Below are 13,595 nucleotides of genomic sequence, written 5' to 3'. Positions count from 1 at the left end.
ATGACTGCAGTTTTGTGGTAGTTTGAGCATCCTTTGGCGTTGCCTTTTCCTTTGGGATTGGAGTGAAAACTGACCTTTTCCAGTCCTGTGGCCACTGATGAGTTTTCCACATTTGCTGGCATATTGAGGGCAGCACTTTCACAGCATCATCTTTCAGGATTTGAAAGAGCTCAACTTGAATTCCATCACCTCCACTAGCTTTGTTCGTAATGATGCTTCCTAAGGCCCACTTGACTTCACATTCTAGGATGTCTGGCTCTAGGTGAGTGATCACACCATCGTGGTTATCTGGGTCATGAAGATCTTTTTTGTACAGTTCTTCTGTGTATTCTTGCCACCTCTTCTTAATATCTTCTACTTCTGTTAAGTCCATAACATTTCTGTCCTTTATTGTTCCCATCTTTGCATGAAATGTTCTCTTGGTATCTCTAATTTTCTTGAAGAGATGTCTAGTCTTTCCCATTCGATTGTTTTCCTCTATTTCTGTGCATTGATCACTGAAGACAGATTTCTCATCTCTCCTTGCTGTTCTTTGGAACTCTGCATTCAAATGGGTATATCTTTCCTTTTCTGCTTTGCTTTTCACTTCTCTTCCTTTCACAGCTATTTGTAAGGCATCCTCAGACAGCCACTTTGCCCTTTTGCATTTCTTTTTCCTGGGCATGGTCTTCATCCCTGCTCCTGTGCAGCGTCACGCACCTCCGTCCATAGTTCATCAGGCTCTCTGTGTGTCAGATCTAGTTCCTTGAATCTGTTTCTCACTTCCACTGTATTATTGTAAGGGATTTGATTTAGGTCATACTTGAATGGCCTAGTGGTTTTCCCTACTTTCTTCAGTATAAGTCTGAATTTGGCAATAAGGAATTCATGATCTGAGCCACAGTCAACTCCCGGTCTTGTTTATGCTGACTATATAGAGCTATAACCTAACACCATAGGTAAAAATAAGCTCAAAATGGATTAAAGACCTAAATGTAAGACCAGAAACTATTAAACTCTTCACGAAGAATGTAGACAGAACCCTTGATGACATGAATCAAAGCAAGATCTTCTATGACCCATCTCCTAGAGTAATGGAAATATAAACAAAAATAAACAAGTGGTACCTAATTAAACTTAAAAGCTTTTGCACAACAAAGGAAACCACACACAAGGTGAAAAGACAGCCCTCAGAGTGGGAGAAAATAATAGCAAAGGAAACAAGTGACAAAGAATTAATTTCCAAAATACAAAACCAGCTCATGTAACTCAATACCAGAAAAGCAAACATCCGAATCAAAAGGTGGGAAAGGGACCTGAAGAGACATTTCTCCAAAGAAGGCATACAGATGGCTAACAAGCACATGGAAAGATGCTCAACGTCAGTCATTATTAGAGAAATGCAAATCAAAACCACAATGAGATAACCACCTCACACCAGTCAGCATGGGCGTCATCAAAAAGTCTACAAGCAATTAATGCTGGACAGAGTGTGGAGAACGGGAACACTCTTGCATTGCTGTTGGGAATGTAAAATGATGGAAGATGGTGTGGAGACTCCTTAAAAAACTAGGAATAAAACCACCATATGACCCAGCAATCCCACTCCTAGGCATATATCCTGAGGAAATCAAAACTGAAAGGGACACTTGAATCCCAATATTCATTCCAGCACTGTCTGCAATGGCTACAACATGGAAGCAACTTAGATGTCCGTCGACAGGTGAATGGATAAAGAAGCTGTGGTACATATATACAATGGAATAGTACGTAGCCATAAAAAGGAATGCATTTGAATCTGTTCTAATGAGGTGGATGAAACTAGAGTCTATTATACAGAGTGAAGTAGTAAGTCAGAAAGAGAAATATAAATATCGTATGCTGACACCTATATATGGAATCTGAAGAGATGACACTGATGAATTTATTTTCAGGGCAGCAGTGGAGAAACAGACATAGAGAACAGACCTGTGGACACGGTGGGAGGAGAGGAGGGAGAACAGGAGATGTATGGAGGGAGTAACGTGGAAATTCACAATACCAGATGTGAGATAGATAGGCAATGGGAATTCGATGTATGACTTAGGGAAATGAATCAAGGGCTCTGCCATAGGCGGGAGGGTGGGATGGGGAGGGAGATGGGAGGGAGGGGACATGGGTGTGCCTATGGCTGATTCTTGTTCATGTGTGACAGAAAAGCACAAAACTTTTACTTCTTCTCCGATTTGGATTCCTTTTATTTCTTTTTCTTCTCTAATTGTCATAGCTGGGACTTCCAAGACTATGTGAAATAATTGTGGTAAGAGTGGACACCCTTGTCTTGTTCCTTAGCTTAGAGGGAGTGCTTTTAGTTTTTCACCATTGAGAATAATGTTTGCTGTGGGCTTTTCATATATGGCCTTTACCATGTTGAGGTAGTTTCCTTCTGTGCCCATTTTTTGGAGTGTTTTTATCATAAATGGATGCTGAATTTTGTCAAAGGCTTTTTGTGCATCTATTGAGATGATCATATGGTTTTTATCTTTCAATTTGTTGATACTGTGTATCACATTGATTGATGTGCATATATTGAAGAATCCTTGCATCCCTGGAATAAACCTGACTCGATCATGGTGTATGAGCTTTTTAATGTGTTCTGTTTAAAAATTCTGTTTGCTAGAATTTGTTGAGGATTTTTGCATCTATGTTCATCAGGGATATGGCCTGTACTTTTCTTTTTTTCTGTTGTCTTTACCTGGTTTTAGTATCAGGGTAATTGTGGCCTCATAGAATGAGTTTGGAAGTGTTCCTTCCTCTGCGATTTTTTGGAAGAGTTTCAGAAAAATAGGCATTAGCTCTTCTCTGAATGTTTGATAGAATTCCCCTGTGAAGCCATTGGCCCTGGGCTTTTGTTTTGGGGGAGATTTTTGATCACTGTTTCGATTTCAATGTTTGTAATTGGGTTGTTCATAATTTCTGTTTCTTCCTGGTTTAGTCTTGTGAGGTTGATTTTTTTCTAAGTACCTGTCCATTTCCTCTAAGTTGTCCATTTTACTAGCATATAGTTGCTCATAATATTCTCTCATGATCCTTTGTATTTCTGTGTTATCTGTTATAACCTCTCCTTTTTCATTTCTAATTTTATTGATTTCGTTTTCCTCCCTTTTTTTCTTGATGAGTCTGGCTAGTGGTTTGTCAATTTTGTTTATCTTCTCAAAGAACCAGCTTTTAGTTTAATTAATCTTTGCTCCGTAGTTTTATTTTTAAGTTACATGGTTTTTGTGTACACTCAGGCACGTTTTTATCATTACACATGCATAGAAGACCTCTGAAAGTGCTGCACACCAAGAACATTATTCTTTTGTGATCTTTGTGCAGGTTACAAGGGTATTTTTTAATGTACAATCATTAGGTCCGTAAATACATATTATGTGCCAGATATTGTTCTAGGCTCTACGTTTTATTTTCAAGAGTAAAATAGAAGTGGTTTTATTTATCACTGAATTTCCCTTAACAAGAAAAGCCCTTCATGCCACAGGTTACAGCTTGTAACTTATAATTCTATGCTGTTGGAATTTGGTTTTTTGAGCATGCTTTGACTTTATAGTAAATACAGATTTTTAAATTATATCTGACATGTATAAACCTTTTTACTACTTTGTAGCCCCTCTCCAAAAATGGAGAAATGATAGCTTTAGAATGCCTGCACAACCACAGAGAATTCTCTAAAGGTTTGCATTAAAATCATCTGCCATATAACTGGTACCTGAACTCACTTTTGCTCTGAAAAATAGAAAGAGGTCTTCATTGAACAAAGATGCAATGTCATCTGCAAAACTGTGTTTTCACCTCATTTCCTGGCCCATCCCACTGCCCGATTCTCAGGAAGTATTGCTGTTTTAATGGATCACAGTCCTGATGAGCTGAATCTTAGCACTTTAAATGTAGAGCATTGTCCTATTACAGATTAACCAGGTTGCAGACAAAGCACCCAGCCAAGGTGGAATTGCAGGGAGTGGTTTTACCTTCCCACCTAAATGATTAAAAATCAGAATACATGAAGCAACAGGTTCAGAGCTTGATCAGTGATTCCTGAGAGAAGAAACAAGGAGCGGCCACTGGGGTCACCCCAGCCCCTGCTACCAGCCTTCAGAGCTCCCAGGTCGGGGAGCCCAGAGCCAGAGCCAGTGTCTGCCTCATGGAGGAGGCAGCGTTTTCACTAAATGGCCAGTGGTGTGTTTTGATCAACTTCAAGTGGAGATGGGTTTGGGAAAGATACTGCTTCTGTGAAAATGCCCCCTTTTCTCCATTAGAGGTACACTCCTTCAGCTCTGATATTCATATTCCAGTAAGTTATTTTGTTCTCACTGTTAAACACAAAAAGAACATAAAAAGCCTTGCATGGGACTTCCCTGGTGGTCCAGTGGTTAAGATTCTGTGCTCCCAATGCAGGGGCCTGGGTTTGATCCCCAGTCAGGGAACTAAGATTCCACATGCTGCAACTAAGAGTTTGCATGCCACAATCCAGCACAGCCAAATAAATTTTTTTTTAAAAAAAAAAAGACACAAGACAATAAAAAGACAAGTGACAGACTGAAAATATTTGCAAATCACTTTATCTGATAAAAGATTTGTATCAAGACTACATATTGAAGAATTTTGCAAATTGAATAGTAAAAAAGATTTTTAATGAACCAATACCTGAGCAGATGTTGTACAGATGAACCACGTACAGGTGACATGACCGCAAGAAGATGCTCGGTGTTAGTCGTTACGGAAACACACGGCCAGTGAGACCCCACCACACACCTGCTAATGTGGCCGCACTGTGGGGCCAAGGGGGCCTCACTGCGCTCGCTGGTGGGAACACAGACCTGACTGGACACAGGATGAGCGCTTGAGCAGGAGATCGCCCACAGCCTGCAGTGCAGGCGTCTCCCCGGGGGCGGTGGGAGCACGTGCACTGCAGCCTCCCTTGCAGTGGCGCAACCTCAGAAACCGTCTCTGTCCATCCACGGACAGTAGGCCAGCAGTCAGTTTGTTCTCACCATGAATGTCTTCTCAGCAAGGAAGAGGGTAACGTCCGTGTACACACAGCCCAAAGGAGTCTCCAGACCTCCAGTTGTGCTGTGTGGAGATGTCAGAAAGCCTGCGTCTGTGCGCTTCTGTGACTAGAACCTTCTGGAAGATGCATGTCAGTCTGCAACAGCAGGAGGGTGTACGGGGGTGCTTTGGGACTGAGAGGCAGACTTGCTTTCTTGCGGTGATGGGTTTACGGGTGTGCATGTGTCCAGACACGCCCAGTTACTCGCTTTGGCAGTCCACTCCTTACTGTGTGTCTGTTCTCTGTCAAACAGACGATGCTGGGAGGGCGGATTGCTGTGATCTCTTGGACTGAAATTTGATAAAAGAAAAAAACTTTTCAGTGTGAAAACCTGTATAGAAATTTTACTTTGGGAATTTACGCTGTAAAAGTAATCAGGTGATTGCACAAGCATGTGTGTGCAGAGGTGTTTATTACCACGTTGTTTATAATGAGAAATTTGAAAAATAGTTCCATTGGTCCATGTCAGATTCAGTTTATGTTTAAACACATGCAAAACCAGTTCCTCAGCACGATCCTGACCAGTAGACAAGGAAGCAGCCCCAGGGCTGCCTCGTACCCAAGAGGCAGATGAGGGTCTGCCCGGGGCCGAGTCCTCGCCGAGCTCACGGGGCCCCTTCACACACGGAGAGGAGGACCTGGGGCCCCAGGAGCAAGGGCTGAGCTTGCAGTCAGCCCCGGTGGGTTCTCCTCGCAGATGAGCAGGCTCCAAGGGAAGAGCAGACATCTTGGACTCAAGGAGAATATAGTCCTTTTTAGCAGTTTTTATTAGATATTCTGCATTCGCGTTACATCTGAAAGGGATGACCTGTGATCTGTGCAGAGAGCTGTTAAGTCAATAAAACAAGCATTTGATGATTGTTTACATTCACACTTTAAGCCTGCGTGAACACAAAGCTTTCCTTTTAAGCAATTTTTTTGGCGTGATTTTTTTCTAGAATAGGAAAGCCGTGAAGGACCAAACTAAGCAAGCCCCAGAGGAGCACCAGGCAGGTGCCCAGGACACACCAGGGCCGCGGGCCTTCGCCACAGAGATCAGCAGGCTGGGTGAGTCTGGGACCAGGCTGGCTCCTGCAGGCCTGGAGGGGAGACGTCTGGGGCTGCCGGGGGACACATGCTCTGGCCTTGGTGGTGGCTGTTGTTGTCCACCTGTCACCGCAACATCTGACACCTTGGTGACACTGTCCAAGTGAAATGGGGAGGGGCGAGTGGCCTGGGCTTTGCAGTCAGCCAGCTGTCCTGGTGAGTGACGCTGAGCGGGTCTTGAAGGGCCCTGCCTGTGACCCACTGACCGTCTCTCCCTGACGCAGTCAGTGGATCCCCGAAGGCGAGAGAAAAGGAGTTTTTCAACCCCATGCTCAACGAGAACCAGAAGCTGGCAGTGAGGAGGATCCTGAGCGGAGACTGCCGCCCAATCCCCTACGTGCTCTTCGGGCCTCCGGGGACGGGGAAGACGGTGACCATCATAGAGGCCATCCTGCAGGTAACGGCCGGGCAGTGTCGCGGGAGGCGTAGCCTTGTGCTCCTGCCATCAGAACGTGTTGGTGCAGACCTTAGGATCAGAGCATGGGAAACAGCTTAGAAAATCTCATTTGCTTTGCATGTAGCAGTTTGCTATGTGGCTTTAGGGCTTCTGAGAGCTGGTGTCCTCAGTTTAGAAAGGAGTTGCTTCATTTCAGAACAGTCAACTGCAGATGTTTCTGGTGCCTCAATCTAGATTGAAACTGAGTTTGTGGAAAGAGAGGGTGTGCTCAGTGTCCTGCATCGCTGGGGACCCGGCTTGACCCACAGGCACCCAGACCTGGTGCAAGGTTTCCCAGGGTCCTGGCTGGGCAGTTTAGGGGCTGGGAGACACGATGGCAAGGTCAGGGCTCTGGCCACGAGGGGTGACGTGGGCCAGGCAGCAGGTCTGCATCCAGAGCCCTTGTGGCGGGGCTTGGTGCTGGCTGCTGACCATTCCCTCTTTGCCTTCCATGTGTCCTGGGGAAGGTCTTCCATGCTCTGCCGGACAGCCGGATCCTGGTGTGTGCACCCTCCAACAGCGCGGCCGACCTTGTGTGCCTGCGGCTGCACGAAAGCCGGGTGCTGCGTCCAGGCACCATGGTCCGCGTGAACGCCACCTGCAGGTTTGAGGAGGTGAGCACCCTCCCCAGCCTCGTGCACACCGCCGGAGGCCCCGGGAGGGCCATTTCCATGCTGGTGTCCAGTGGCGGCCAGGCAGTCCCAGCTCTGTGAGGCGATGACACTCCTGCTTGCCTCCCCCAGATGTGTACTTGCTTTTTGGTTCTCTTCTGTTGGTTTGCTATAAAGGTTTCCAGTTTGGTTAGCAAAAAAGATTAGAAAGCATGTACAGTTGTTTTGGGGAAGGATCTGCAGGATTCTCTTGTTATATTCATGGTTCTAGCATCTGTAAGACGTGGATTATGTTGATGAGAAAACGTAAGACGTTTTGATTTAAGAAAACAATCTAAAAAAAAAAAAAAAAGGAAAACAATCTTACATCATTACGTAGTCCAGATAAAAAGGGGCAGCAGAACAGGCTTATTGTTGAGAATTCCATTCAGCTTCGTGATTACGTCCAGTTTAAAGAATCACTCAGTAACCCTAAGGGTGGCCTCTTCCCCGCAGACTATCACAGAGGCCCTCAGGCCGTACTGCAGAGACGGGGAAGATGTCTGGAAGGCCTCTCGCTTCAGGGTGGTCATCACCACGTGCAGCAGTGCAGGGCTCTTCTACCAGATAGGCTTGAGGTGGGGGCTCGAGGCTTGGGGCTTCCTGGGTGGAGGCAGGGCAGCGTGGGGTGTGGGGAAGGGTTGGAGGTGCCTGGGCTCCCAGGCCATGAGGCAAGGCCTTGTGGGCAGGACACTTGAGCAGGAGTGACCCTGGCACGTGTCTGCTGCAGAGTCGGGCACTTCACGCACGTGTTTGTGGATGAAGCAGGCCAGGCGAGCGAGCCCGAGTGCCTCATCCCTCTGGGGCTGGTATCGGATGTCAGCGGCCAGGTGAGGCCCCTGCGCCGCGGCCACCCCGGCCTTGGTCCCTGCCCCTCCACACACCAGGGGCCCAGGCAGCTGTGTCTGCCTTCTTCACCTGTGAGACACACGCTGAGAGTTGCCCCATTTGTGTTGTAGATCGTCCTGGCTGGAGACCCCATGCAGCTGGGACCAGTCATCAAGTCCAGACTTGCCATGGCCTACGGGCTGAACGTCTCCATGCTAGAGAGACTAATGTCCCGACCAGTGTACCTGCGTGATGAGGACGCTTTTGGGGCCTGTGGCGCCTACAACCCCTTGTTGGTGAGCTCAGACCCACATGCTCTTCAGTCAGACTGGATCAGAGGGGCCACTGGGGAAGTCACCTCTCTGTGTCCCAGAGTCACAGCTGGGGGCAGAGGCCACCACCTAGGGTGCACCTGAGGTGCCTTCAAACCCTCTGTCCTGGGAACTCAGGAACTGCCGCCTGTGCCCCTTGAGCGGCTTCCTGAGGGGTCAGCCCTTCCAGCAGGTCCAGCCCATCAGTAGAACCACTGCAGACCGTGACGCTATGGGAAGTGGGAAGGAGCTTTGTAAGTTTACCTGGAGGAGAAGGCAGATGTCTGCGGTCTCCTGAGGTACCAGGTGGAGTGCAGGTTCCTGGCTCTTGGCGGCTCTCTGACGGCGCTGAGGCACAGACCTTGGCGTCTGCGTTTCCGGAGCCCCAGCTCCTGGAGCTCAGAGCGTTGTGCCTGAGACTGCCCCGTGCTCGGGCAAGAGGAGGTTCCCCTCTGGACTTGGAACAGAAGGGCAGGTGCAGGGATCGTGGGCGGTGGCCCGGGCAAGGCCTGGGGCCTGTTCCACATTCCAGGCCCTTTCTGCCAGAGGGCAGGGCGGGCAGGTGGGCACAGGGTGGCGAGATGGCGGGCAGGGGTCCAGGCCGGTGCAGCAGGCCCAGCCTGGCCGAGGGAGAAGTCGTGCTGCTGAGTTTTGGGGTTTTGACAAGAGTCTATCTCGGAGGCTGGACTTGTCGTGATGACTGAGTAGAAGGGTGTCGGCCGGAGAGTCCCGGGCCTCTGGCCTTCCCACCCCAGGAGCAGGAAAGACGGGAATGAACTTCCTGGACAGTTGAAGCAGGAAACAAAGCTGTCCTTGCTTCATGTCCTGGTGCTCCACCCCCACTGGCTCTCAACAAGGTCCTGGCCAGCCTCAGAGACCCAGCACCCACCGTAGCAGATCCAAGACCAGGCGCCCCAGGCAGCTCTAACGGCCGGGCTCCCCTGGCCTGGATCAGGGTGCAGCTTGGAGGCAGCCGCAGCCCCCACAGGGGCCCTGTCTCGCAGCAGAGGTCCCCCAAGCGCTTCTGAGGCAGGAGGAGCTGGGCACAGGTGCAGGGCCCTCCTCCACAGTGGCAGCGTGCAGGGCGCCCACGGGCTCTGGCCTAGGCCCTGCCCCACCTCCCCCATAGGTGACGAAGCTCGTGAAGAACTACAGGTCCCACTCGGCTCTGCTGGCCCTGCCGTCCAGACTGTTCTACCACCGAGAGCTGGAGGTGTGCGCCGACCCCGCCGTGGTGACCTCCCTGCTGGGCTGGGAGAAGCTGCCCAGGAAGGGCTTCCCCCTCGTCTTCCACGGAGTGCGGGTGAGCTTCGGGCCAGCTTAGCAGGAGGGTGTACGCGTGTCTGTGCGTGGGTCTTGTTGAACCCAGCCGTCCCCCGGCGTTTCCCGAGAGCCCGCGGTGGGCTGGCTCCCTCCTGCTGCTGGTGGTGGCGGCGGTGTTGAGTCAGTAAGTTGTGTCTGACTCTTTGTGACCCCATGGACTGCAGCACTTCCGGTGAGTGGGGAATAAAACCAGTGAGGGGGGCGTTGAAGGGGGGCATCCTGAAGGAAGGAGTAAGGGTCACAAAAAGCTTATTCATGACAAAACCCATGTAGGAGGAATTTGCCAACATGCGTAAGGTTGTGTAGAAGGAAACGGAGACTGAAGCCCACTGGGTACCCAGCCTCGGAGCTGTGAACGTGGGGCTCCTTGGCGTGGAGAGTACAGACCTGAAAGGCTGCCTTACTTTTTAATAAGTGCTCTTTGTTACTAAGATTTACTTATGTAGGCTGTGCTGGGTCTTCGTTGCTCTGAATGAGCTTTCTCTAGTTGCGGCAATGGAGGCTGCTCTCTGCGTGTGGTGCACAGGCTTCTGACCGTTAGGACTTCTCTTGCCAAGAAAGTGACATTTTCTGATGGACCAGCTATTCTCTTATCTTCGTGGTGACTCAGGGCAACGAAGCTCGAGAGGGACGCAGCCCGTCGTGGTTCAATCCTGCCGAGGCCGTGCAGGTCATGCGCTACTGCTGCCTGCTGGCCAGGAGCGTCTCCAGCCAGGTGTCCGCTGACGACATTGGCGTCATCACACCCTACCGGAAGCAGGTGTGGGCCGCTCCAGATCCTCCGCGCAGTCATGTCCGTGGGGTCCTGGTCTCTCTGCCACTCCCCCCTCTGTCTGCACAGCTGCTGCTCCTGTGCCCCAGATGGGGTGGGCACACGCCTCGAGAAGGCCTGTCCTCTGGGTGTGGAGAGAGTAGCCCCTAGTCCCCGCCCTCCAGCCTCCTCTCCTGGAGAGCCGAGCTTCTGTCCATGTTCTGTTCCTTTCGCAATTTAGAGTTGCTTCTCCTTTGCCAGCACCGCCTGGAGATCTCGACACCCCTCTCCCCCAGCGCCCCCGCCCAGTCCTGCCCCGCCTGCAGGAATGTCTCCCCGGCCCTCTTCCTCCTGGCTTCCCTGTGGTGCCCGCTCAGGCCCCTGGGGGTGGGATCCCCTGAGGGGCTCTCCCCCGACCCTGGGAGGCACTCTGCACCCTGGAGCCACCCCCACTGTTGGGGGTGCCCTCGTGTCTCACGTGAAACCCCACTCCTGGCAGTACCCACTGGCGCACCATCTGAGATCAGGGCATGTTCTGTGAGCAACTTAGAGATTGTGAAATTTAAAAGATTGTGATTAGGAGTTGAAAGGCCCTGATGCTCACTGGTTACCGTTTGGCTTTTGCTGTTAATATGTAAAGAAATGGTCAGATTTGTGAAATTTTATCTTTGATCTTATCTCTTTCAAAGGTAGAGAAAATCAAGATTCTTTTGCGAAATGTTGATCTGATGGATATAAAGGTTGGATCCGTGGAGGAGTTTCAAGGGCAGGAATACCTGGTCATCATCATCTCCACTGTAGGTGCCCTGTCCCAGACTTGTACAGGCCCTCCCCTCGAGCACTTACCTGCCGGGTGTTCTTTAAGAAAACAAAACAACTATAGAATCCCAGGAAGAAGTGCTTAAATTTGGAGAAGGGAGCCAGGAATGGAGAGGAGGGGAAGGCGGGATCAGAAAGCAGCTGCGGCCCGGAGGGCAGCTGGGCTCCAAGGAGTCTGTTCTTCTTTTAAAAATTCCCATAGTGACCAGTGCACCGCTGTTAACTGCAGGCAGATTAGGGAGTTCAGGCAGGAGAAGAAGCAGCGTTTCTTGAAACCCACACGTGAGGTCACCCCTGGGGAGAACAGAGCACGGTGAAGCATATTCCCCTCCCGTGGCAAAATGAAGACACACTGACGTGTAACATTTTTAAATGCTTTTATATATCGAATTTCTTTCCACACCAAAAATTTTTAGATACTGTTTTTATTCATCTCTGTGTTTTTTAGGTACGGTCAAATGAAGATAGATTTGAAGATGATAGATATTTTTTGGGATTCTTGTCCAACTCAAAAAGATTTAACGTCGCAATCACCAGACCCAAAGCCCTGCTGATCGTAGTGGGAAACCCTCACGTCCTTGTCAGAGTGAGTCACGGCCGGGGGCGCGGGGCGCAGGCCCTGGGGGCAGGGCGGCTGTGAGAGCCAGCCCGCTCCCTGCTGTGTCCGCAGGACCCGTGCTTCGGGGCTCTGCTGGAATACAGCATCGCCCACGGCGTCTACACAGGCTGCGACCTGCCTCCCGAGCTGCAGCCACCGCGGGAGTGAGCTGCGCCTCCTGGCGGACGGACTCCGGCCTGGCCCCTGGGCTGCAGCGGCCACCCTCCATCTGGTCCTGGGGTGACATTTCCAGTCTGCGTCCCTTGCCCTCGCACAGCTTCACGAGAAACTTCAGTGCCCCTCGTAAAGCCTCCTTGGGAAGCAGGGCAGCCGCCAGCCCCACCGCAGTGGTCCCGTGGGCACCTGAGCCCCCACGGGGAGCCCCACCCACTAGCCCCTGCCTCTCCAGGTCTGCAGCCATGGCTGGGTGTGTGGCCTCCCCTCCCCGCCCAGCAGAGCCCTATTGAGAAAGGGCGGCCAGAGGCCAGCTCCACCCCCGAGGGGCGCTGTCTGGACGCAGCCTGCCTGGACTCCAGCCTTGGCTGCGGGCGTGGGGCCCCTGGTCTGACACCTGCTCCCCCTGTGGGCAGCTCCACACCTGCCTGCCCCTGCCCCGGGGCAGTCCTGCAGCTGTCACCAAAATAAACGCTCAGTGGGATACCTGCGAGGCATCCGCCTCAGATGTTTAGGTGTTGGGGGATGGCCAGGCTTTCACGGGGTCCTCCAGGCCCTTGAGCCACTTCCCCGTCATGTGCCGGCTATGGGAAACCCGGCGGCTCTGCCCGAAGGCAGGCCGGTCGGGCAGGGGGCTCAAGCATCCTGCCCACCCACTTCCTGGAGCAGCTAGGCAGGGCCACGGAGAACTTCCCGTGAATTCTGCAAGGGTGGAGTGTGGAGTATGTGGCAGGAGGGACGAGGCAGGGACTGTCCACACCAAGTTCCCACGGCCGTCCCAGGACCCTAGTGCACATACCCTGTGACGGCTGCTGCCCCGCCCCGTCCCAGCGGGCCCTGTCCCTTGTTGACAGCTGTGAGCACAGGAAGTGCCCTCATCCCAGCTCACAGGTGGGGAAGTTGAGGTCCTGGGGGTCCAGCCTGGCACCCGCTGGGGCCCCAGTGGTGGCTCAGTGGGTAAGAATCCACCTGCCAATGCAGGAGACGTGGGTTTGATCCCCGACCTGGGAAGACGGCACGTGCTGAGAAGCAGCTGAGGCCTGCGCACAGCTGACAAGCCCAGGCTCCTGAGCCCACAAGCCCCAGAGCCCGCGCTCCCCACGAGGAGCCGCTACAGCGAGAAGCCCTCGCTCACCGCAGCTGGAGAGACATCCATGCACAGCACTGAAGGCCCAGGGCAACCAAAAGCTAATGTGAAAGGCTGCCCATCCCCAGCATGTTGTAAATGGTACCTTTTCATGGCAGCCTTTCCAGTGTCTCCAACAGAATCAAAAAGCCGTTGATTTGCCGCTCACCTTTGTCCACTTGACGAGGACCCCCGCCAGCTGCCCCTCCACAGCTGGCCGCATCGTGGCACTCCTCCCTCTACAGAACCGCACCCCAGAGCAGGAGGGGCTCAGTTGACGTCGAGGCCATCACAGAGGGTCTGTTCCTCCCGGGCGCACTGTGGGCTGGAGCCAAACCCTCTGCCAACAAAGTGCAGCAGCTCACAGCTCCACTTCCTCCGGAGGTGCCTGTGCCCCCAGCCCTGGCGGTGGCCGCCTCTTGCCAGAGTGA

At 51.7% G+C, this 13,595-nt stretch overlaps 1 protein-coding gene and 1 non-coding gene across 2 annotated transcripts in view; both read left to right on the top strand.

The window, feature by feature from the left end:
• Positions 1 to 12,167, top strand: part of MOV10L1 (Mov10 like RNA helicase 1) — a 58,810-nt gene extending 46,643 nt beyond the window's left edge. Inside the window, exons 16-26 of the mRNA XM_061124283.1 lie at positions 6,001 to 6,109; positions 6,373 to 6,545; positions 7,052 to 7,198; positions 7,691 to 7,812; positions 7,965 to 8,064; positions 8,194 to 8,358; positions 9,503 to 9,676; positions 10,307 to 10,456; positions 11,137 to 11,244; positions 11,715 to 11,852; positions 11,937 to 12,167. Of these exons, the coding sequence (XP_060980266.1) occupies positions 6,001 to 6,109; positions 6,373 to 6,545; positions 7,052 to 7,198; positions 7,691 to 7,812; positions 7,965 to 8,064; positions 8,194 to 8,358; positions 9,503 to 9,676; positions 10,307 to 10,456; positions 11,137 to 11,244; positions 11,715 to 11,852; positions 11,937 to 12,032 (1,482 nt within the window). The 3' untranslated portion in view covers positions 12,033 to 12,167. The remainder of the gene's footprint in view (positions 1 to 6,000; positions 6,110 to 6,372; positions 6,546 to 7,051; positions 7,199 to 7,690; positions 7,813 to 7,964; positions 8,065 to 8,193; positions 8,359 to 9,502; positions 9,677 to 10,306; positions 10,457 to 11,136; positions 11,245 to 11,714; positions 11,853 to 11,936) is intronic.
• On the top strand, positions 4,368 to 4,439 carry TRNAG-CCC (transfer RNA glycine (anticodon CCC)). The gene has a single exon. It is a non-coding gene; the product is annotated as a tRNA-Gly (tRNA).
• Positions 12,168 to 13,595: the final 1,428 nt, after the last annotated feature.

Source organism: Dama dama, chromosome 22 (genome assembly GCF_033118175.1).
Source record: "Dama dama isolate Ldn47 chromosome 22, ASM3311817v1, whole genome shotgun sequence".
Lineage (NCBI taxonomy): Eukaryota > Metazoa > Chordata > Mammalia > Artiodactyla > Cervidae > Dama > Dama dama.
This window is presented reverse-complemented; position numbering and strand designations above follow the sequence as displayed.